The sequence below is a fragment of the Lichenostomus cassidix genome, chromosome 1 (genome assembly GCF_008360975.1).
Source record: "Lichenostomus cassidix isolate B80296 chromosome 1, HeHo_3.0, whole genome shotgun sequence".
NCBI lineage: Eukaryota > Metazoa > Chordata > Aves > Passeriformes > Meliphagidae > Lichenostomus > Lichenostomus cassidix.
In genome coordinates this window covers 68,968,426-68,994,438 of record NC_139479.1, presented here as the reverse complement: position 1 = coordinate 68,994,438, position 26,013 = coordinate 68,968,426, and the positions used below count along the sequence as shown (strand labels likewise).

At 36.7% G+C, this 26,013-nt stretch overlaps 1 protein-coding gene across 1 annotated transcript in view; it reads right to left on the bottom strand.

Moving 5' to 3' along the window:
• Positions 1–5,695: 5,695 nt before the first annotated feature.
• Positions 5,696–26,013, bottom strand: part of USP12 (ubiquitin specific peptidase 12) — a 32,229-nt gene continuing 11,911 nt past the window's right edge. The window contains exons 3-9 of the mRNA XM_085062492.1: positions 21,058–21,271; positions 18,065–18,291; positions 13,061–13,137; positions 12,790–12,873; positions 10,220–10,417; positions 8,848–8,926; positions 5,696–8,313 (exon numbers count right to left, since the gene is read on the bottom strand). Coding sequence (XP_084918618.1) covers positions 8,212–8,313; positions 8,848–8,926; positions 10,220–10,417; positions 12,790–12,873; positions 13,061–13,137; positions 18,065–18,291; positions 21,058–21,271 — 981 coding nt within the window. The 3' untranslated portion in view covers positions 5,696–8,211. The remainder of the gene's footprint in view (positions 8,314–8,847; positions 8,927–10,219; positions 10,418–12,789; positions 12,874–13,060; positions 13,138–18,064; positions 18,292–21,057; positions 21,272–26,013) is intronic.

Here is a 26,013-nt window from a genome sequence, read left to right as displayed (position 1 = left end):
GTTTTTTTAATTCCTCCTCACACTTCAGGAGAAACATTCAAGAACTGACAGATTTGTGGAAAAAATCTTTCAAGTTGGCCATTAGCAAGAAGTCAGTGATTTACATATAATTATCTAGACATCCACAACAGAGCAATCAGCCAAATAAATGGAAAGCTAATGTGACAGCTGAATTCTAATCTCCACATCTTCCTTACTGTAATTAAAAAAATGACAGCAACAATGGGAAACCAGCCTTGATACAAGGAGACTTAGGACTTTAATTCACCACATTTAATCGTCTGTAAGAAGGATTCCAGTAAATCATTAATCACAAAAAAACAAAATAATTTTCAATGAAAAGCACCTCGATCCTCCAAATTAATTTCCTGTATACCTTGCCTGCAGAATGGGAAAAATGCTTCATTGCTTTTTATTTCATCAGAAAAGGTAAGTCATCTGCACTGAATCAGCATATCCAGGACAATGCTCAGAGAGAGATGCTGCTTTTTGAGGGTCCATATGCTCTTAGGGAGCACTTGAAAGGTTTGTTCTCTCAGATATTCAAGACCACAAACTTTCATCACTCCTTGCTTCCACATGAATTATGCCTTTGCACATCTGTTGTCCTCATCAACAAAAGTATTTAAAATACATTAACTCCTATTAAATTTAATGATTAACTGGATTTTTGTAACCTTACCCAAACCTTGAGGGAGCTAAACAAAAACACACTGCTGCTCTTACTACTTAGGTACACAGCCACAGAACATCAGGAAATGTTTTCTATGCATGCCCAGCCAGGAATGGAAATTGGAGTCAGATCATGGTTAATGAGATAATCGCCAGGAGCAGATGTTAAAATGCCCCTCAGTTAAAAACCACCCAACAGAGCAAGTTAGAACAAGATGTCTTGACTGTGAAAACCACCAAGCATATGCTAAACCCCTGAAGCTGCTGTGCCTGCTGCACACAAGAGGAAGAGCAGGCAACCAGCTTATGCAGCTTTCTACGCAGGCTTACCACTAATTTTGCAAGGAGTGTTTTATGAGATGGAGTTTCTATCGCACTTCATGTAGGTGGCTGCAACACTAGAATACAGCAGAGCAAGTGCCAGGCAGGCCAGGGCCCTCCTGAGATTTGTGGCAGCTGTTTGGAACACATTTTCTTGATGGAAAACACTGAAGTGGGACTGGATTACTCAGGACTCAGCATCCTCATATAAACCCAAGATGTATCTTTTTGTGAGGGAGGAGGACACTTGGCAGCTGCGTTCTCACATTCTTCCTTCTCATATTCCAAAATGGAAGTTGGCATTTGTGCAGTCAGAGACAAACACCGCTGTGCCATCACTATTATCCCAGGTACATTGCTTATGGAAGTCTTCAGCTGAACACACAGCTGTCTCCTGACATGTGCCAATGTGCCTGGTGTACAGCACAAACTCCAGGAGATGCCAGATTTTGGGCACACAGGCTCACAGTGCAGGCTGATAATTGCTGTAATACAGACTGCCCCATCAGCCAGCCTGGTGGGATGGCACTGTTTTTAGAGATTTCCAGGCTCTGGGGCTTTTTTCATCTTACTCTAATCCTTATTAACAAGCCTTCAGTATGCTATTATTTTTTAAATTTACCAAATTTGTCCAAAAGCAGCATTTTACTGCTGCATATTTTTTCAAAATTTTCTTTACTCACTGAAACACAAAATTATCATGCATTCTACTTTTTTGAATGGCCAAGTTATTTTTCAACAGTTTTTCCCACCCACAAATATATATTATCTTCCACACAATGCCATAATGAATAAAGACAAAAGGCAGCTTAGGAACTACAGTAATTTTTGTCTCTTTTCTCCTTTGGTGAATTATTAATTTTTCTACGTGCCAAGTATGGTGAAAAAATCATACAATATCACAGTGTTGTGATATATATGTGGAACACACTTCTTGATCTCAACCTTTAGCATCTCCCCCTAATTCTCTGCAATTCAAGAAAAGTTACTAGAATTAAAAAAAAAATTAAAAGAATGAATACATACCATGTACATATTGAAATTGTACATTTAAAATGGTTTGTCTCCCTTTTAGTAAAAAAAAAAAAAATGAAAAGGAGCTGTGGTCAGTTTCAGAGCCTTGCATATGCAGCAAGTACATTCTTGATGAATGCAGTTTTCCTCCCATTATTCACAGTGGGTCCTGTTAGACTGCACTGGGATTAGCAATCACAGTGAGACCTCTGGGGCATCTAGCTCCTAACAGGTCTTCTCACAACTTGCATCTCACAGACCCCCATGTAACACTGCCATGCCTTCACATGCAACTCTAAACAAACTCAAAAATAATCTAAGGGCATCTTCTGTAAAACAAAGATTTCATTTTTCAAATATGTTTCTGATCATGTAACAATCTCAGGGAGAAACTGCATGGCTTTCACAGTCTCCTTAAAAAGATAAGGAAAAGGGTACACCAGGGTTGCACTTGTTCAATCCCATGATTCCTTTTTTTAAAAAAATATGGAAGAGTATTTTCAGCAGAGAGACATGACAGTTTAGAAAACAGAAAGCATCAGATATTTTCAGTGCAAATACTTTACATTTACTGATATACAACTGAGTAATTTACCAAGCATTGTCTGAGGCTGCATGTTGGCAATCTTCCTTGACATGGAAGATGCAGAGAAGACTGATATGACAAAACATTGGGATAATGAGCCTGCAGAAAGCCAAATAAATGTGCAAGCATGGAAGGATATTGTTATATGAATATTGTTAGCACATCTGGTAAGAGCTGATCACAGCAGCCACTGCAATGAGGCAACACTCAGTGAAACAGAGTTGAAATAACGTAACCATCACACCTCAAAGCAGCTGATGCACATCAGCTTGTGTTATGATGTGATGATGCTCAAATTCAGCTGATACTCGAGAGCAGAGGCATCCCTGGATATTGAATCACTTCATGATACAATATGCTGATGAAATATTTTCTGATCTTCAGTATTTTTTTCTAAAATCAGTTACAGAAAATACACAAATGAGTCCCAGTGAAGAGTCAGAAAATCTTTGTAAAGCAGATCACTAAAAGATTACACTCCATGTGACTCACATATATGCATAAATTGTTTCTCAAGGAGCACTCATTAATACAATCATATCAACCTAAAAATCTCTGTACAGCCTGTGTACAGACAGAAATTTCAAATAGATTGAAACAGCAAATTAAACACACAGAGAAAGGCATGAAAAAGCCTAGAATGGCAGGATGTTTTGAGCAGCCCCTAAATTCTCCAAATCCAGAAATCTGCACTAAATATATTTTGTCTTGGGGGAATGCTGCTTTCATATCAGTTGTTTTAGTAAATAATTCTAAAGCTACTTGTCTCTATTTCCAGAGAGATTCCTGCTGTGCATTTGCTCTCCTGGATTATATAACCTGTGGAATGCAAATCGAGGACATGACCGATGATCCTTCTGTAATTAAAGCTCCCTAATGATGCCAACACAGGTTCCATAACAAAGACCTGGCTACAAAGTACCTTGCTCTCTTCTGAGCCCTTACAATATCTTATGCAGCAATCACAAGCCACTGGAGAAAAAGAAAGAAAGAAGGAAAGAGAGAATAAAATTTGTACTTTTTTAAAACTGGAAGACATTACTCAGTTAATTTCAAAACTAGTGATACCTGCAATCTTCCTTACATACCCAACACATTCTTATAGGAGTTCCCCAAAGAACATAATTTAACAAGGACAAAAGAAAGTTCATTTCTGCCTCACCACACTCTTATCATTAAAACTGGAAACAATGGATTTCAGGGATCTCTGTATTTAACAGATGAAGCTTGTGTTTGTTTGCATGGTAGCTGACTTGCACAGCTCATTTGTAGCAATCAATCAGCAGCAAAGCTGCTGCAAAGTGAACCACCCTTGAATACAGATTATGTAGAATATTAATTCAATAATAATTGACTACTTGGAGGCTCATGGGTAAAGAGACTAATGTATTATACATCTCACATTGTGCTGTGAGAGGTTAGAGGACTTTGAAGCCTTACAAGACCAAAACCATAAAAAGTGCATATTGCATTGTCAAGAGGGAAAAAAGCCCTGAATTTCTAAGACACAAACTTGAAATCAACCCAGACAAATGTGGGGGTGAAAGTGGAAATCTTGCACAGAAAAGGCACTCTTTGGAAGCAAACAGTCTGTATTGTTTAAACTTTCAGAAAAGTCACAAAAGTATCTTCAGTGTAATACTGCAGCCCACTGATAATTAACACATACTGAAATATTTTCTTCTCTTAAAGGTAACTGAAGAGGTGGTTTCATCTATGAATGCAATTTCAAGGAACTGCTCTCAGACAACTTTAAAAAACCCCAAATGACAAAATGAAAACATAGGAACAAACCCACAAATCCAAACCAACCAACCACCACCCAACCCTTTTTGGCATCCTCAGCTGTTGATGCTTTTTCAACATTTTCTCAAAGCCCCCACTCTCCACCTTTCAGACCAAGTTGAATTCTGTCATTGAACAAAGTCAGCAGGTAAACAGAAAAAAAGATGTCACCTCTTTGTGTGTATAAGTAGATAAAGCTTTGTGTGTAAGAGAATTCATCCCTGTTTGTTTATAATCCATGCTGTGGAGGTTTCCTATGCTAAGGACAACTGCTAATTTTGAATCAACAGTCAGAGAGTTAGAAAGGTTAAAAGGGAAGTTAGGAGGAGTTTATGACATAAATGCATATATTTAACATCTTTCTCATAAGGACAAGTGGAAATTCCCATAGGAAAAGGTATGAAGAAAAAAAGCTAAATAAATTCTGGTAACCGAAGACTGAAGATTACACATTTGAACATTCATTTAGCTACAAGGATGAGCTTAATAATAAGACTATACTTGATCATTTTATACCTATAGCTGAGACACCAGACCAAATAGCACAAGGTAATATTCCTTCCATTTTAGCAAGGGAATTAGGAAAGTAACTGGAAGCTTCAGACACTTTAGGTTTTAAACTTCACAAACATCACCATGAAAGGATTTTGTGACTTTCTTCTCATGCATGCACCTGAACATGTCAAAGTCACCATTTCTAGGCAATGAAAGGCTACAGATACAGTGTCACAATTACAAATATGGCAGGGTCTGAACTGTTTGTAAAACCTCAAGTTTATTTACTTTCATTACAAAAGAAGAGTGGATTCGAAGTGAAAAAGGATCCCAGATCATACACAGATACTGTAACCAGCTGCACCTTTTTCTTCTGATGCTGTCTCCAGTTCCTTGTCAGTCTCTCTCACATGTTAGTGCAGTAAATACTCCTATTTTTCTTTCCGTTTTCCCTCCCACAAGGTGGCAATCCAAGAAATCCCCTGGGTAACTTGCATATTTTGTGGCAAGGTACAATATATTTTTTTTAAGGAAGGAGTCCAGGAAGAATAGTATTTAAAACTCCCTTCTCCTCTACCTCAGAGACCAAGGACTTACCAAAAACTTACTCCTAGAGAAGCACACTATCCAAGCTGCCTATGATTTCCCTAACAAAACATTGAGTAAGATATTTAATGCAGCCTATTTAAACACACTTCTTCCCCCAGGGCTCAGGGCTGTTGACTTAATACAGGAAGTTCCAGATGATTTTTTGGTTGGAAACACTGCAAAGCACAAAAGGCAGCTGACTGACCAACTGGGCTCCACAAAGGATACAGTATGTATCTTTAGAGAACATACTTTATTTAATAGAAGTTTTTTGCTCCAATATACAAAATAAGGGACTGCAATCCCAATTAACATTTACATAGTTACACAGCAAATAAAGTCCACCATTTACAACAACTGACAACTTTCCCACACTCCTCACTGTATTACAGTCAAGAAAAAATCCTATAATGTTTTACATACCAATCAGTTATATTTCGTATTTCTGTCTCTTTTAATTTTTTTATGTTGCAGTTTCTGACATCAGTTTAATTAAGAACTTACAATTATTTCAGCTGCACTAAAAGAAAAATGAAATATATAATTTGGAATACTAGCTCAAAACCCCTATCCAAAATAAAAGTCAGTATCTTATAAAAATACATAGCAGGAGTAAAACCAGTGAAACAACGAAAATGTTTTAAATTTTGTTAAGATATAAAACATTTATCAACTAGCCTCAGCTTTTAACTATATTAAAACAAAAGAAAACCAAAGGAAAAAAAACCAAAGAAAAAAACCCCAAACACATTAGCCAAAAGTAATATGACAGTTCTTTTGCAATGCTGTACCTTTAGTATGCAAAGGACTTCATCCTTCTAATGTGCACCATTATCCAACTGATTTACCCCTTTAACCCTTTTTCTATTGAAAGCCGAAAATAGGTTTTAACATTATTTGAATCCTTTCAGAAAAATCCAATCATATTTTTCTGCATCTCCCGCAATATTTAGGCTTTACTTTACAATGCTGGTAGTTTAATCATGGTACATAATCTTCTATAAAAGAATTCTAGCCAAACCAAGGCGTTAGAAACTCTGCATCTTACAAAAGCGATTTGTTACAGTATAACAGATGCTAAATAGCCCAATTTATTTAGTGACCCTGTTAAGATTTGTTCAACTGAGTGAATAGGTGAAGTCATTTCCTGAGCTAAAAGATACAGGTAAGTAAATAGTTATAGCAGCAGACAGGAGACATTATTTTTAAAAGTTGTAACTGTATCAATAAAATAACCTTAGAAAATTACAGTAATGTAAAAATCACTAGCTGACGAGGGAGTGACAAGGACATCCAAGACCTGATTACCATAATCTGGAATGCACATCCCAGGACCTTCCAGATATTACATTCAGCTACTGTCAGACAATGTACTCCTAAGTGAAGAATGTCAAAAAGTTCACATTTCTTACAGATCAGGCGTTTTGTCAAGATTTAATTCTTGATGCTGTTTCATAAACCTAACGCAAGGTAAACTGCTTAGTTTCAGAAATTTCCACTATTCAGAACTTAAATATTATTACTTTTACAGGAATGTGGTATCTTCAGTCTCATGAAATTCCAAGGCTATTTCTTCTCATTTCTCAGACATAATTCAATGTTTAACAGAAGCTGACCCACTTTTAGGAGGGGAAATAGTATTCTTAAAATTGTTTGCTTCGACTCAAATAATTCTAATTTGCTTAGAGCAGGAACCATTAATAAATTATCAAAGAACTATAAAGACCAGTATACCACCACTGCACCACCATTTTCTTATGATTTAAGTCTATATAATAGTTTGATCACATTTTTTCACCCATTAATGGGAAGTCTATTCTAATGTAATTAAATAAAGTACCTCAGTTAGATACCAGTTCCTCCAGAAGGAAATCTCTCTTCTGCATTATTAACTTTTTTCAGATACTGTGGGCGTTGTTTTTATAATTTGTATTTGCTCTCCTTTAACATTTAAACATAATCATTTTTAATTCAAATTAATATATAAAATTTCCAATACTTGTTAGAATAAAGGACAATACACAAGATCCTAAGTTACAACAATTTATAAATAAAAATACACTATTACAAACCAAATCCTTCCCCATACGGAGATTAAAAGCCATAATCTTGACTGATTGTTCCCGATCACACATTATAAATAATGTAAGCTTCTTCAGAGAAGCAAAGCATCCTTGCCTCCCTGACACCAGTTCACACCTTCAGTTAAACCATTTCCATCAAGAAGGCAATTAATTGTCTTGGGCCCAGACATAACTTCTTGCTTACATACCAACCCTCCAAACCTCATTTTTTCAAACTTAAGCACAGGAAACCAACTTCACAGAGAATCCTTTTCTACCTTTTATACACAGTCTGTATAAAATACAGATTTCTAAAGCTCCTGACTGCACCAATCTGGCAGCACAGTGAGAACCTGATTCAAAGGCCTCTGAAGTCCATGAAAGGCTTCAATGGGCTTTGAACTAGGACCACCGAGATAGTATTCCCCAAAGGAAAGCTCCTGCGAGAGTGGCTGGTATCTCTCTTTTTGCTTTTGGGATGCAGTGGAGATGTGTAGTCAGTATGATACCTGAGCAAACAAAATGAAAACAATACAAAAGTTTTAGGAATCCCAAACTCTTTTCCTAGTTGTGTGCAAACTGTGCTATTGCCCCTAGAGCTCCCTGCTTTCCTTCTCTTCAGTGCTTGCTCCACTCCAGGAGAGAGAAGATGTGAGATGCAAAAATCTCTCTTCAGTACAGCTCCCCTCAGTCCCGAGACTGATAGAAGAGGATGTAACCAGACTCAGAGTTCTTTGAGATGTCTGATGTCAACCCGTAGAATTCTTCAATAGCTTGTGCATCAATTTTCTGTATGTAAAAACACAGAAATTTAAAGTAGGAATATCTTTAGCAATATACACACAAAATTAAATTCCACTCTAAAAATTATTGTCAAACCAAATTAACTTTCATATAGTTACATAAAGGAATGAAATCCAAACAATTTTTAAATTTGTTATGTTTCAGCTTCCTCTCAGCTGTCACCTGCGCAGATGGTAGCAGCTATAAATGTTTTATATATAAATTTTTAAGTGTTGTTGTAAGCATTAAGTTCCTGTGTGTTGTAAGCTAAAAAACCCATTCATCTGTACCTTTACTTGCCTTCTGGCTACTTAATAGCTTATTAAACAATGGTGAAAGACAGTGATCATAAACAAAGGTGTTTGTTTAGTCCAAATGCAATTCAAAGTATTGTACAGTCAAATTGTAAGGCACAGCTCTGCACACACAATTATTGTTCATTTAGAACGGAGCTGAACCCTCTTTTCATTAACATACCAGTCATTCTGCTTTAAATAATCATATACACAAGGGAGGTGCATGTGCTCTGCTTGGGCTTACCTCAACAATATCATCATCAAAAAGCAACCAAAAATCATGACTCTTCACTATTGCAATATAATGTCCTCTGTTAGGGCCACTGTAAAATAAAATTAGAAAACACAGACAATAATACACATGTATGTAGAAATCTATTCCATTTAATAGCTTTTTTCTTGTAGAAAAGCCATACTTAACAGTAATTAAAAAGGCTACCACTATAATTTCTGTTTGGATGTTTCTTCTCTTTTGTTTTTTATTCTCTACTTACATCATCTTCATAACACAGTCTTACTTACTGTGCTAAATAAACAATTATAATTTCAGGGAGGGAAGGTTGCCATCCCCAAGGGAATGTCTGTGCACCAGATCTCCAAAACAATGAAATAAGGGGGCATCTCCTGCCATGGCCCTGAGAATGGAGAAGCCCCTGAGACTGCAACTTCAATTAAGGAGGCAGAAATGGTCAGAATTGGACAGAATGGTCAGAGTGAATTTTCCTTAGAATCCAGAACGAGTGTCCCAGAAAACTATGGCACAAAGGCTTATTTTCCAAAACTGTCCAATCTGATATCTATTTATCTTAACTCTACTCTTTACTTACTGTGAAAACACTGAATAACTGGAACAAATTGCCCAAAGGGGAAGTGAAATCAGCATTCCTAGATATGCAACTGTGACAAGTGCAGCCTAATCTAATGTCAAAGCTACCCTGCTCTGAGTTTCAAGTAGTTGATCTCAAAGCATAAATCATTCTGTGATTCTAGATGTCAAATTGTAATTTTCAACTCTGGGGCTTTTATTGACTCAATAAGCAGTTTGTAGAACAACCTGATTTTAAACCATGAAGCCACAAGAACATTTGTTGAATATAGCAAAACCAAATACAAATCTAACAGTCCTATTTTGAAAGCAATGAAACAAAGTCATCAACAAAACTCATCATATATGGGTATATTTCAGAAAATGTTGCTCAAGCCTCAAGAAAAAAACCCCACCCTAAAGAAAATGCTTTATAAATTCATCTTTCTATAATGCTTTCCTTCCAAAGAATCTTTTTTTTCTCAGAATCCATTTTTAAATGTTATTTGTTATATGATATTGTGCATTTTGTGTTGGTTTTGATTGTTGTTTTTTTAACATAGTTAGGTTCATATAAAGATCTGTAATGTGAAATACAGTTACCACTTTTCTCAATGACTTGTCACAGCACCAAAACCACATGTTCTGTCAGGAGTGGTATTTTCTCCCCACAACACTTTTTTTCCTAAGAAACTTTTCTTTCTAAGAGGACTTTAAGTGCTATTGATTTATATGATACTGGGTGCTTTGTGTTGCTCTTTTAAACACAGTTATGTTTATACAAAAATCCCTCACAAAACAGAGTTATTACCTTCCACAATGAACTACCACAGCAACAAGGTCATACATTCTGTCAGGATTGGTGGCATCTCCTGAGGTGTTAAATAAACGAAGCTCCAAAGGAAAAACTACTCTATAAGAGAGTTTTGTGTATCGATGCAGCTGATCCATGTATTTAAATCTCTTCAAATGGAGAGCTAGAATCATAGGCAGCTTTTTTACTTTCATCCTGAAAAAACAGAACAAACCAAAAAAACAACAGTATTTCCAATATTCACCCAAAACGTTCAGTCGAAATCAACAAACAGAAAACCTATTTTACTGAAGTCTTTAAAAATCTTTGCAATGTTGAAAGAAACCAAAATAATCAGCTGTTTGAAAATATGTCCTGTGTTCCTAAACTAAAGGGGTGTTTTTAACAAATGAGAGCTGCAAATGTATTTAAACAATAAGCTACACTATATAAGAACAGTCATAATGAATAGAATTCAATTTTTAAGTACCTCCACCCATAGCTTTCCAGAGTTCCCAAAAGCAAAACCTAGATCCTAATTGATATACAGTGTAGGTATTGCAACAGAGTTGTTTCAGAGGTCCTGTTCCAGCTGAATTTCTCAGTGAACCAGCCAAGTCAAACAAGCTTTTTAAAATCAGCTTTGTTACACCATTTTGTCACAGAAGTATTACTCCAAGTTTTCCTAGCCATTCATTTCCAAGCCATTCACTTAAAATTTCCAAGGGACACAAATAGCCCTCTGTTATCCACCCACTTCCTGCTATACAAACAAGATAAGGCTGTGCTCTGGCACAATAATTTTGTACAAATGTTGCAGCAATGTTTTACAGCAGTCAAAGCCAAAATGTGATCTAGTTTTACTGAAGGCTCACTGGGCCCTTTACCTAGCATGAGGTACTGAGATCTCACATCAATGCCTACAAATCCTCCTCAGCCAACCCCAGCTGGCCTGGCAGCAAACACAGACTTCTAAATCTTTGGGCAATGAATTTGCCCATCCTAACAGAGCAACCAAGCCAGAGAGCTCTGCTTCTTGGCACAGCCAAGTGACTTAGATCAGCACAGTGCTGAGTTTTTCCAAATTGCTTTCAGCCCCAGAAGGTAGCTCAAAAGTCTCCACAATACAGCCCACGTTTCAGACATGTCTATTAGGATCATACTTTCAGAATGTCAGGAAACTTGTAAAAGACAAGCCTTTTTCAAAAGATAGGGGACTGCAGACAAATTCCTTGAAAAACCACCTTCCTTTCCTTTTTCTCATTAAACTTGAACTGATAGCAACCTGTAGGAAACCCTGCTAGACTCAAATGTCCACAAGGGAACTAGGAAATGAACAGCTGGAGCAGGGCAGAAAGATGACAGAAGCAACTACTTTTATGGAGAGATACATTTTTATTATATTATGGCTATAATTTCTGCTCTCTTTCTTTTTTCAGAACTAAGTCATCTCCTTATAATGTAACTGAGTTTGGTAATTGGAGCTCTTTCAATGGTTAAGAAATTCGTACAACATCTTTGCTAGCTGAGTATACCCCATCACAGATAAACTGTTTCATAAAGATGTAAGGAAAATATGACTGCTGTGAAACTGAACTTAAGGCCCATGAGAAACCCAAAATATAAACAATCAAAGCTGTGTTTTGCCAATACAGAAGTGCCTCCAGCACAGGTTTATGCCAACCCAGTTTATACTGGTGAGGGATCACATTACCTCCCACACAGAAAAAGAGCTCAGGCAATGGAAAACAACAGGGCAGACCTGGATTGTCAACCTCTAACAGACACCAATTAGTGAGCTTAGGCAATGTGTGAAGGCAAATTTGGCAGATGAGAGATGCAAAAGCTGCGTGTGCAATCTATGGTGAACCAAATAACCAGCAGCAGTGGTATAACCAGTAGGGCATGTCAGAGCTCCCACTCCTTCAGCCAAACACTTTCTCAGATAAAAAACAGCCACACAGTACACAAAATGACAGGTTTTTCAAAGGTATAAACAAGACTAGAAGAATTATTAGGCAGACAAGAATTGTTTTAAACACAATGATTTTCAGGCCTTTATAAAGCTTCTGTTGATTTTCAGGAGCACAGTCAAGCCGTTTAGCACAACTAATTAAACTCTTCTAAGAAATCAGAAACTCAGTTAACAACAATAGTCACAGAAAGTGCTACCAAAATGATTCTTTCAGCATTTGGAAAAATTACTTTCAAAACAAAACTAAGTTTAAAAAGTCACATGCAATCGGTGACTTTTCATCATTGCCAATTATCTTTGATTAGTCACCAACAGCTTGTTTTTACTTGTTTTTTAAACTCATTTTTGGTCTTAAGACCATTCATTTTCCCATTTGTAAAATAAATAATGAACAAAGGAGTCACAAAATGCTTTACATGGATTCTCATTACTCATGGATATAGACACAATGAATTCTAGCACAAGGAATGCAAGCAAATTACTTTTAAGTGGAAGAAAAACAAAAATTAAGGGGAAAGAGTGCTCTCTCCTTGACACACATACACTAAAGGAAACACCAGAATATTGTCATTATATGCATGGTTTTTATTTCCCTTCCTCAAGTGTGATGTACCTTTTATGTGCTTCTTGCTTACTGCGACATTCTTCACAGTAATACTTGTATTCACTGCACAGAGTTTCTGTGTTGCTGAAACCCCTGAGTAAAAAAAGAAAGCTGTAAATACTAGCTTTTTATAGGAAATATCCATAAAAATGTACAATATAAACATCATTTTGTACACTTAAATCTACCTAAGATAGAACTGTCAGCTTTTAGTTTCACTTCCTGCTTCCTGGGTAACAGGTAAAGACAAATTACAAAAATTCGTATTTTTTGCGTCTACCTTAAACAGTGAGTGATTGAAGTATTCTGCTCCACATCAACTGAAAGGTCTAAGAAGTCTTCATCTTTGCTGCTTACCTGCATGAAAAAAGAACCAACAGAACATAGTGAAAACAAATTATACTACTTTTGTTTTTCAGTACCGCTTTCTATTGACAGAATGCATCTTTTACCCTGTAACATTTTAAAATATTTTTTGCAAGTGGCCTTTCTATTTCACAGATTTGCTAGATTTTCTGATCTTGCTCAGGAAGAGGGAAGGGTGTATGTGTCTCTGGGTGCATATAATGCCAGTTGTACTCATGCTGTGATTTCAGATCAACAATATTATATGCCAAGTTTTTTTCCACACCTCACATTTTTCAGAAGAACAGAATCACTGTAATTCTTATGTTTAGGGTTCTCACTTCTGCTCTTCTCATCTGATTCCCTTGAATTGAAAGTTATGTATTTGCATGTCACAGTGTACCTAATAAATAGCCCAAATATTTTGAAGTATCTTCCTGGCTAGATTCATCCTCTTAAAGGAACAGCAGATAGTAAATTTGGCAAATGAGAGCTTGGGCCTGGGTCTGACAGAGGGAGAATACTAGTCAGTTCTCACAAAAACGCAAGAATAACAAGTAAAACAGAACATTCTAGAAGAAGAAAATAAATTCCACCACAAAGCCTGACAAATGATGAAAAAATTCACAGCTGCCCTGAAAACCAATTCTGTTATCAAAGTTTTAGACAACAGTAGTGTGCAACCTTAGCTTTTGTCTGCTAGTGTCTCCTCTCTGTACCTAACGATACTCAGTGCCACTCATGAGAATGTCCTCTGCCTAGATACAAAAGGAAATGCTTTTAGAAAGATACCTGGCTGCAGTTTCTTGACTGAAAGCAGGAAAAGTGAAATGGCTACAGGAGAAATAATGTAAGTTGATCTTTTAAACATGAGATTTATGTTCTCTTTTCAACTCAGAATAAAAGAAAAAGGTGGAAAGTTGTTCTTGGATAATCAAGAGTTGAGAAGCACACAGCTCCTAAGGGCAGCATACATGGAGAGAAAAAAAGAAAAAAGCAGGTGGTCAAGACAACTATTTTTGAGAATTAGTACCATAGGGCAAATCCAAAAACTCATGAAACTAAGTTGAAATTAACGCAGTTAATACATGTGAGAGGACTGAGCTCCCACTGTTCTGTACCTAGTCTTTCCAAAAGTTAAGTGTGGATGTAAAGAAAAGGCCACTATGTCAGTACACATCACTTGTACTGCATCATTCAGATGCTCAAGTGTAATGTTTATACTTGTGGAGATAACACAGCATATATGGAAAACTTCCAAAATGTTTAGAGCGGAAAAAACAAGCCACCTGCATCTTCAGTGTGCTGCACATTTCGTATCTTCAGGGATGAACTACAGTTTAGTTGGGTGGGCAATTCTTCAGAATAACCCATTGCAAATCATTCTTGGGATTATCAGACCTGAGTTTATAACACTAAGAACTCTGGTGGAAGTCACTGGAACTGAGGATTAAGAATGGCACAGGAAAAAAAAATCCACTCTAGAAAATACTCTGCTGCTGCTACAGTCTTCAGCTAGGACAGCTGAAATTAGGGAGTTAGTGACCAGTGCTGCTCAGACATGCAATTACATCATTCTTCCTCTTTTGCTCTAATCAAAGTAAACTCTGTGAAACAATACAGATTTCACAGGCAGCTTTATCCCACACAGAAGCTGTGAGGACAGAGAGGATATGGAGAAGAGGGAAAGGATGTGTTGTGCTTGGTTAAAAAGATATTGGTACCGAAAACAGAAGTTTGCAGAAGGACAATTTCCATTCTCTGTGATAATATGGCCTTATAAAACCTCTCTCAGGTTAGCCAGTCCATTGTGCACTTAGGATCATGAGGAACCATTAAAGGCTTTATTTCAAGAGCAGCCAAGTAGATTTCTTTCCACTTATGCTGGTGATTTATAAACTGCTTTTCTTAATTTTTAAGGTTCTTTTATCCTTAGTATTTGAATGGATTTTTCTACCATTAACTCATACAGTTAAAAAAAGAAAAATTTTAAAAGCCACTCTCCAGTCTTACCAGCCCCCCCCTTTTTCTGTAAAGGTTCTGTTTCAAATAAACATCTCCAAGTTTCTTAGAATACAGTCACCAATGTTATATAGTTCAATCAACTATAGAATGAAAAAAAGATGGGCACAATCAGAAAACCTCATCACTTGCAGAATCCAGTCCTGATGCACTCAAAAAGCTGTCTGAGTGCTCCTAACAGGAACATCTGAGTAATAGAGAGGAATTTGGATGTTCCAGTGTTCTGGCTGAAGAGGATGCTGTGCTGTTCTCACGTCAAGGACATAATCTGCACCCACACAGCTCAGCTGTACTCTGATGACCAAAGCTGCACAGAACAGAAAGCTCAGAAGGCTGACACTCACAGAATCCATTCTTTCTTACAGTTGGGAATTTCACTGGCAATGTGAATCTGCTCACTGGCAAAAGACCTCTTGCAGCTATAGACAACCATGTGTGCTAACACAGAAAGTAGTTTTAAAAGAAGCTGAAATGAAGTGTGCGATTTATCTTGGTTTAAAAAAAAAGAGAAATGAAAATCAGGCATAGTTAAAGGCTCTATAGTATTCATGCAAGAGAGAACACTGAGATTTTCCTCACTGCCTTCTCACAGTCCAAAGTAGAATTGAGTCAAAGAATTTTATGCCTTGTAGAGTCATTTGGACCTAAAAGCAAGACCATCACCTGGAGATTGATATGTATGGTGCTTCTGACAATTTCCTATTTTCTCTGTAGAAGTTCTGGCCACATTTAGCTATTTAAAATTCAATCTTAATGAAGCCAATTACATTGTTTTCAGGTTTACTGTTATTCTTCCTTAAACTCTGAGAGAAATCTTTAAAACCAACTAACTTCTAGATAATTTCTCTTAATTAGCCATGAAATTTACATTCACTTCATCATTCTGCCTCTGTCAAGGAAGGGTGAAAGCATTATAAAGAGCTTTGTAAAACATTATAAAGACACATTATAAGCATGCTAAGACAACTTACAATCCTTTTTGTAACATATTCATTTAATAATGCAGCTTGATTCACAACACAAATCTTTGTTAAAGAATCATATCTATGCTCTTTATATTCCACTCTTGATATTTAAACTGAAGATACATCTTTAGCCAGTTCAATTTTTATCTTTTGGATGGGCTCATGAAACACTGGATCCTGGAAAGATGCTCTTTTTCACAACCAGGACAACTAAAATTAGAATAAAATTTTGCTGATTTTAGGAACTTTGAGTAGGTTTGTCCAGTTAGGAGATAATCACATTCACTTTGAGCAAAGATACATGTTATGCTTTATATTTAAATATGCATTAATTTCCAATTTAAATAAAATATACACTAGGGTTATTGTCTTGTCATTAAGAAGCAGTAATTCATCCACTATTGCTTGTAATCTTCAACATGAGCTATTTCCAAGTACTCCTAACATTTTAAATTATATTTCTAAACACAGAAATAATCTAAATGCCAACAGCTTCTAATAAACATTAAAACAATCACATATACTCCATATAGCTGAAAATAAGACACTATTCACAGTAATATTACCTATTTTATGTGTCCAAATGTGTTCCTAATTGCTCATTTTCAGGTCACTGTGTTTTAGACACAAGCTGATATACCAAGTAGACAAACTGATAAAATAGATTCCAGATTACTTTGATTATTATCTTGTTCAGGAACAGCTGAATATTTCTGTTAGTGATAGCTAATAGAAAACCAAAACTGAGCAGTGTTAATAGAATTCTCAAAATTGTGACAGGCCTGATAACTAATAAAATATGCTGGCAAAGAGCATATCAGTGTTTTAAAATTGCATTAAGGATGGTACCTAGATCAAAATCCTGACAGCAGGAATTCATTATGCCACAGTGAGGAAAGGTAATGATGTCAGTTGTGCCAAAAGACTGAAGTTAAATTCATGTTTCAAGAAAAGAAAAAAAACCCACAGTTCAAGAACTAGAAGAGAAGCAACTGACAGTTGCCAAGAAATACTTACTAGGGAGGGGCAATCTGCCAGAAAAGAAAATATGGTAGCTAGAAATCACCACCTAAATTACTCATAGTCTGCAGTTACATTATATATGACATTAGGAAGATTTTTTCTTTGAAATAAAAGAGGTGGGTGTTTCTAGAGAACTGAGAAAATTACATGTGAAATATACAGATTTGATTAATTCCTCCTTTCCAATGTCATGATGAAATATCTGCATTACCTGATTAAGGAAAATTCGTATGAGGAGTTACACAAAACCCACAGTCATTTAGCTCTTTTACCATCTCTGAGGCATAGACCATGACAGAATTACTGCAATTTTCAAATTGTGCTGCTTTTACTCTTCTCAAGCTAAATTCCATTTTAAGTTTTTATGAGACATATTCTCTCTCTTATTGTAGAACTTCTCAAAGAAAATTTTAGTATAGTGTACTCAGAGAAAGAGGTTATTTCTCAGGGTGTAGTATTAGAAGAATTCCTGTGTACAGACATTTAGGAGAGGACTACTTCTCCTGAACAGGAAGGTGTGTTTTTTGAGAATCCCAGTCTACTACCTCAGTGCCAAAAGCCAACCATCAGTATCTTGATTTCAATGGCTTTAAATTTAAAAACCAGAAATCCATGGAAACTGATTCATCACACTTATTTATGGGATGTATCACTAAGCATGACATTAAGTTCTTAAGACATTAAATTTGAGAAGAACCTCACACTCTCAAATTGCAGACTTTATTTTGTTTAAATCACTTTAGAGCTTTCTGATCTGAATTTTGAAGGTGATCATGATCACACTGACAAAAAATTCAATTGGGCATTCTCCTAATATTGACCAAATGTCTTTCCCTAGAATTCGTGCATCAGCTGCTGGAATGTTCTCACTAACAAAGAAAAAATGCAAATATTCAGAAAGCGTTTCTACAAAGCACATGAAGACTTACAGTTTCACAGGTAAGACATCTGGTTTCATTAGTTAATGTTCCCTGAAAGATTTCATGCACCCAGGTGGGGTCTGGGGGGCTGTTGTTTTCACTGTCCACATTGCCATTAGGCAGGCGCCCATTCTGCTTCTCTTGTTTCCTCTCCTCTTGCAAGATATCCGCGATTGTATTTAGCAGATAGTTTAGGAACTCATGTGCATCCTGCTGCATGTAGTTATCAAAAAGTTCTGTCAGATGAAACAAAATTTTTGATGAAACACAATATTTTAATTAATCAGTTAGTGCTAGACTACAAAAAAGTTGATTTAAGAGAGTCAAATTTCCAACCCAGTCCTTTATTTCACATTCTAAGTCATTCATAGCAATAAAACACCAACTCAAAATGCCTACTTGATAAACTAAGTCAAAAAAATAGGGGGTGGGAAGGAGGAACAGCAAGTCAGCTTACACTGACAGAAATCAGCTGATTGGAATTATCAGAAGACTGAACCATCCTGCAAGAAAACCAGGGCACAATTCAACTTCCTAAACACAGGTGTATGTAGAGTGCCACCTAAACTGGTATAGGTCATCCTGCCCAGCCTCCAGATGCCACTGGATCTCCTACAGGGGCTGTGATATCTCTGCCAAGCTTAGGTCCATGTCTTGGATAACACAGGCTTAGTAATAGTTTCTTCTTTTCTCTCTGACTGGGAACTACTACAAGGAAATTTACCTGCCTATTTAGAAAGCATTCTATATCCCTAACTGATACCATACAAGTCTTTTAACATGTAATTACTTCAATTTGCTTGCAGTCCAAGAATGTACTATGAGGCAGATCTTCAGTCTGACTGAAGACCTTGCAGTTGGCTAGACTGAATTTACCAGTCTCAAAAATAGTGTAGTAGTTCATTAAATAAACTACATGGTTCATACTCTTGCCTGACCTATTGCCCAGCTTAACCTCTCCAAACGATCTAGATTAGTATCAGGGTTTCCCTAAGGTCAGGCAAGGCCTTTATTTAACCAAGTAAATCAAGGCAGAACAAGAGCTGTAAGTCTCTCAAGGTAAAAGACTTCAGAGGTTTTTCACAGACCTCTCAGGGCTATGCGCCCAGTCAGTAATTAGCACTAACTACAGCAAAATGAAAGCTACAGATTGCTCATTTAACAATTAGAAGAACTTTATGCAAATGTAACTGTACACCTTCAGCTGACTTCAAGCCAAAAGCTGCTTCCCAGCCAATCAAACTTTAAGGTCATCAACAGAGAAACATAGAATTGCTTGGGTTAGAAAAGACCTTAAAGATCATTGAGTTCTAACCCCCCTGCTCTGGATCAGGACACCTTCCTATGAGATCAGGTTATTCAAAGCTCTGTCCAACAAGGCCTTGGACACTTCCAGGGATGGAGCATCCACAACTTCTCTGGACAACCTGTTCAGTGCCTCACCAAACTCACAGTGGAGAATTTCTTCCTAATTTCTAATCTAAACCTGCCCTCTTTCAGTTTAAAGCCATTGCCTGCTGTCCTGTCACTACATGCCCTTGTGAAAAGCTCCTCTCCAGTTCAGAGATGTATAATACATGTATGTGGTATTAAGAGATTGAAAATAAAGATGGAGCAGCAGCTTTGTAACCTGGAATACATTAATACTGTGTCTTCATACTGACTGGAAGAGACTCTGCATTGGTAGTGCACACCTACCTGGCTCTTAAACTAACTCTTCTTTAAGGTACAAAATTATATAGCTTTAAATAAGCACTTAATACCATCTGTGGTAGCCATGTAATTGCAGCCTGAATTTAGCTGTTTGCTTGTACAAAAGGTGAGAGTATTATCATTAAAAGAGACTCAAAAAGACAACAAGGGTTGAACTTCTCCACTGAAGGTTTTCCAACTGCCTTGCCCTGTGTAGAATTTTAGTGGCATGACATAATTGCACATTACAAAGAACAGTTTCTATAATGAACTTAATGGCTCCTGTGGTTTGCTTTTGCTTTCCATCTGAATGATTTTCAGCACTTGCTATAATGAACTGTTTCTGTAAATGTATCACACACAAGCACACTTACTCAAGTATATGTGCCAAAGGAGGGAATGACAGTTTTCTGCTCTGCGCAGGCAAGTGATTGTACAGCACCCAAGAGATTTTTTTAACAATATCATTACAGCTCATGGGGTGCATTTGCTGGAAGAGCCATGTCAAACTAGGAATGTCATTATAATATTTTATTTCTTTTATTTCTCTGTTTTTACTACAGAGACAGTCTATTGCAGCAGTGTTAAGTATGGTACTTCTTACAGTTTATTTAAATCTAGTAGTGATTTTTTAGGAAAAGAAAAAGTCACATTTTTATAGAAGTGCATCCAAATTGAGTGGCAGATTACAAGGCTTCATTTACATTTTAACATCAAATCATTTTCTAAAATATTCTGACCAATTAGACCTGCAGATAAGAAACAAGAAATGTGAAAAATCCCCAGAAATCCCTTGAAATTTAGGATAACAATTAGAAAACAACTTGCCAAAACTACTTAGTGGTTTTAAAATTAATTACTTCTTTAAAAAGTAGGTCAAGTTACATATTACATGAAACCTAAATTAATTTAAAAATGTGGGGGGGTTTAAGCTAGATTCTTACAGCCAAGTCTTTCCACACACTCAGTTTGGGAGACTGATTCCTCCATTCAAAAATATTTTTTTAAAACAAAGAATATTTTGATTACAAATATAAAACTCACAGAGAAGCAAAACTAGCAAGCAATTTCATAGGCAGCCAGTGAGAGTATGACAGTACACTTCAGTTCTACATGAAGAGAGAGATACAAGGATTCTCTCTCAAAACAGCTCCAGGGTTACACCCTTATCCTGGGGTCACCTCTTGCTTATACTACAGCACCAAGAACACTTCCTGTGTATAACAAATACATAAGTATTCCACTATGCCAGCTTCAGAATTAAATCATAATTGCTATAATTATTGCACAAGAAAAAGAAAAAAAGTTACCATTTTCTTTTCGTAATCTTGTTATAAATTTCTTGGGAGGTATTACTCCAACTTTTTTCTTCTGGGTGGCTATACTGTGGAAGAGATCAGCTAAGCAGGTAAGGAGATTCTCTTTTTTTCTTGGCTGACTCTTGTATGCTAAGACTTTGTCTCGAAATGGTCGACAAAAATAAAGTGCCTGGAGAACTGAATTGCAGTAGCATGTATTCCCAAACTACAAAATAAGAGAGAGATCTGTTAGTCTGCATTGCATTACTGTACAGAGGTAAAATTAATTGCAGAGTATAACAGAGTGCATAAGCAGGGACCAACTTCCTGCAAGTCACTTCTTCCTAATTTAAGATCAGGAAAACATATTAATGTCGCACAAAGGATTACCAAGTACATTGTATGTAAACACATTAAACACCTAGGTAAATTTGAACAATACCATTTAATTTTTTCACACTTAAATGTTAACGTATTGGTAACATTAAATTATCTATTTGGGTCAAAATATTAAAAAAATACCCCTAATTTTACAACTGCCAATATATGTCAAAGTAAAAATATCTCTCCATCTACCACACATCAGCCACAGCAGCAAAGAACAGGCACAGCATGACCTTGTACTGTGAAAAAATTCAGCTGAAAATGGAGATTTTCTCAGACACTTCAGAAATTAGATTCTCCAAATCGTAATAGCTGCCATCCAAGTCAGAAATAACTACTTTAACTTGTTCCTACATTTCCAGTTCTCATTCCAGGGTGACAAGATTGGTTTAAGGAAACTCCTGAATGCCAATGTGACACAGCTTGCTTAGGATTCAAAGCTATGGCAGTTGGTAGCTTGAAATCAAGATTGCAAGGAGAAGAGAGCACAATTTGGATGTGCCCATTTTGAAGGAGGCAAGCCACTGGATTGAAAGGGGAAAGCAGAGGCAGCAAGAAAAGCATCTGTAACCCACTTTTACCAGGACACCTCAGTGGGACACTCCAGATGTCCCCCTTCCCCAGCCTCCTTTGGGCACCTGAGCCTTGTGCTCACTGCATTGTCTGCAGCTCACCCCAACACTGCAAACCTCCCCATCTCAGCTGTGAAGGTGTTGTGAGCTCTCGGTGGATAAAGCCATTCTAATTTTATGTTGACATTCAAATTTTATGCTGCCCTCCTCCAGTGAAAGCTATTATCCAACACTGAAAGTGTGGGAAAAAAATCTTTACAAGGTCCCCAGCAAGTAATCAGCTGCAGACATGCAACCTGCAAATTGAAGCACGTGCCCACTACACACATTCTGCAAAATGTGGAAATTACGTTCAGATTTACATTATATATAAAGATGGTAGCACACATAGATAGCAGATTCTGAGAATTTATTATTGTGATGGGGAGACTTATATAGCAAAGACTGCCTTTCAAGATATTTTAAGAGCAGGTTCCTTCAAGAGAGAAAAAGAAGTAAAAGCTTTCACATAACAGGGAAGTAACTACTTTTTGCTCTCTCTCAATTAAGACAAACAAGAGCCCCATGCAATTTAATTACAAAACTTAAAAATTAATTACTTTCCTCTATTTTAAACTAATGAAATATGAAGAACTACTCTCTAAATAACCAAGACACACTCAATAAGTAAGAAGCCTATTAAAAAAAGGCAAGAAACCTAAGATGTTGTTAAGGTATCCATATTAAAAAATGAGGAATTTAACATCCATTTTTTTTCTTTACTTAAGCTAGAAAAATGCTTCTATTAGCTTCTTTGTGGCCCAACTCTGGGCCAACTCTTGCGGCAAACAAGTCAATGAACTTAAGAGGTAAACTGGGGCTTTTTACCTTAAAGGAAGCTGATGAAGTCACACAGTAGCTTCTGTAAAAACATTTAATATTGTAAACTAACTATTTATGAGTTTATAATTAGAAACTGCCATAAAAAGAGAACTACATTAAAGTGTTAAGAAAGTTCTTAAAATTTAATTAAATTGGAAAAGTGCTAAAATTTCCACAGCAAGTGTCAGAAGATGAAAAGAAAGCAAATTAGAAATTTCGTAAGATTCCAATTTTAAAAAGGAGCAGTCTGATGATAAATTAATTAGAATGGCAACCATGCGGTGAGAGACAACCAAAATATGAAGACCTCAGAACACTGAACAGAATTTAGAATAATTTAATATGAATGTATGTTAACCTACATGCCTGTGAGTATGAAATAAAAGCAACCAGATTAAGTTCATAAAAAGCTTTCTCCAGCCAAATTCAGAATCACAGCAGGCAATAGAAGAATGTTTGAAAACAAACTCCTTAAGAAAATTTAATTAGTTTCCATTTGTTTCATCTTTAAAGCACCAATCTTTATCACTTCAAAACCCAAAATATTTTTAAAATAAATGCTTCCAATCATTAAAAAAATTAAAATGACACCTTCACTAAACAACAAGTGGGAAAAGGTTGGGAGGTTTCTAGACTATGCAAATACTGAATCTGATACATGAATAAACACTGATCTTACCACATTGTTGCCTTAGTTCCCATCTTTGACTGCACCATAGAGAAACACCCAACACCTTGCCCCAGCCTCCCCATCCTCCCACCACCCTCAACACCTACACTGTGCTAACCCTGGGTGCTCAGCTCTGGGCTCTGCTGCCAGGAGACTCCTTCCTCCTGCCCACTCCAGCCAGCACCACCCCAGAGCCACAACACCTGGGAGAGCAAGTCCTGCACTGGGCAACTTCATGCTTGTCCAGTCTGCCTCAGAACAGCAGCAGAAAATGTAAGAAAGACCATCCTACACTGTGCACGTCTAGGAGAGGTAAAAAAATCCACATTTTCTCTTTTTATCAGTTCACACTGTTCTTCTGTTCTAGATCCTAAGGAACCAGATTTTTCGTTTCACAAAAATACTGCATTCTCTGTGTTTTACACACACACACCCTCTTTTGTTTTTATTCTTTTTAATTCTGAAATCAAAGTTACAACACCCAAAACCTATGTGGTACTAACAAAAATGAGACAGTAGGGAAAACACAAACACTGTGCAACGAAGACACTGCACATCCATGAATGTTTACAGCCTTACAGTTTACTCCTCTGATGAACACACAACTGGGAAGAAACATGGTTGTTGAACTGCGTTCAACAAAGGGATTTACAAGAACTTGGATCTGGTTGGAATTCTGTTTTTGTGCAGCTCTAGGGCTCCTCCCAGCTCTGACACACTGGCAGCTCTAACAACTTTTTGTTGTTGCAATGAGCCCAACGATCCCAATGAATGGGATTTCTCCAAAACACAAAGATCCATCACAAGAGACTGAATAACCAAGCCTTCTGCTCTACAATCTGGTAAACTGCTAAACAGCTTCCAGAGCAGATCTTTGAGATTAAAAATCTTAATTTAATGCTCACTGGATAAAATGATTGATTTAATTTGTGAAGCACATAGATTTGAATAGTTTGCATTACTGCACTGAAGAGGGAAAGAAGAATGATAAGCTGATGCTCCTGATTGTCCATATGCGTGGGATATCATGCTACTAATGCTTTCATCTTACCACAGATCTTACATATTTCCTGCTGATTTGGTGAATGGTATTGTCCCTTCAAGTCTAAGCTGAATTTGCCATTCCCATCAACCATCTGGTCTTCCATATGTTTCCCATAATTGCCCTTTCTTAGGTCTTCTTTTACCTCTCAAATTGCTCTATCAGCACATCCTCTGAACAATCCCCAGGTTCCACCACAAAGCTGGAAAAGAGGTAAGACAGTGTTTCTGCCTCCTCTTCTTCTATGCCAACTCTGGATAAACTGACAGATCTCTATTTCAGGATTGTCATCCTTATCTAAAATGCTTTTCTGTATTCCAGACACCTCAAATGGCTAGCTATGACACAGTCAGAAGAGAGCTACTGACTTCCACATTATTTCCCTTTTTTCCATTACTTGGGACAAAGTAAGGACAAACAAAATCAATAAACAAATTAGAAAAGATTAGCAGTAATTGCTGATGAACCTCTAGGAGATTCACTTCACTTCTATTCAATTCTTGTAATTGCTACAAAAAATAAGAGAAATCAATGAAGGCAAAAATTGTCATTTCTATCGCTTCTCAATCTAGTAGTACTAATTATCTAGTATTTCTTTTCATTATCATTATCCCTGTCATTCTTCTAGTCATTGGCCATAGTTTGGTGCTTTTACTTTTCCTGGCAGATTTACATGCTGCAAGCTTACAGTGTATATGTGATGTGTTAGTAAACACAGCCTGCAGAACAGATCTGAAAAGCATTCAGGCATCAACGTCACTGAATTTCCCCAGCCAACCACTGTACCTGAAAATCAGCACCAGTGTGCCATAAATGTAATGAGATCCCATTTCATTATTTGTTACAATTCAAAGAATTTCAGTCCTTAAAATTTTACTGTTCAAAGCTAAAATAAGCAAAGTTTCCATAGTAGACAAACTTAAAAGCACTCTGATCTATCACAGCTGCCTGTCTCTTATGAGTATGTTTGAGGGCAATGACAGCTATTCCTTCAAATTTCTACTCCCTCTTGAGTACAAAAAGCCAGAATTTGTTGATATTCATTACATTAGGAAGATTGTCCTTCACTGAACCTTTTCCTAAGGGAACAAACTATGTAAAATGTCAAGATTAGGCATACAATACAATTTCACTGTTAAGTCTTAAATCCCCTCTGGACTTGGACAAGAAATTAGGAAAACAGTTTATCTGTCAACAGAGTAACAGATTTGTGAAAACCTGTTATTGGAAAAATGGAAAGCCTAAGATCAGCTGCAGAACTGACAAGCATTAACAGTGAAACTGCTGTATTTCCTCTTTTGAGAGAAATAACACAGACGTTGCAGTACCAGGACAACATTTAAATAACTGGTTTCATTAAGAAAAACAAGACAATAGCTCTTGTTAAATCAACTTGCTTTAACTAAGTAGTTTCTGAAGCCCCAATAAAGAGAATAATT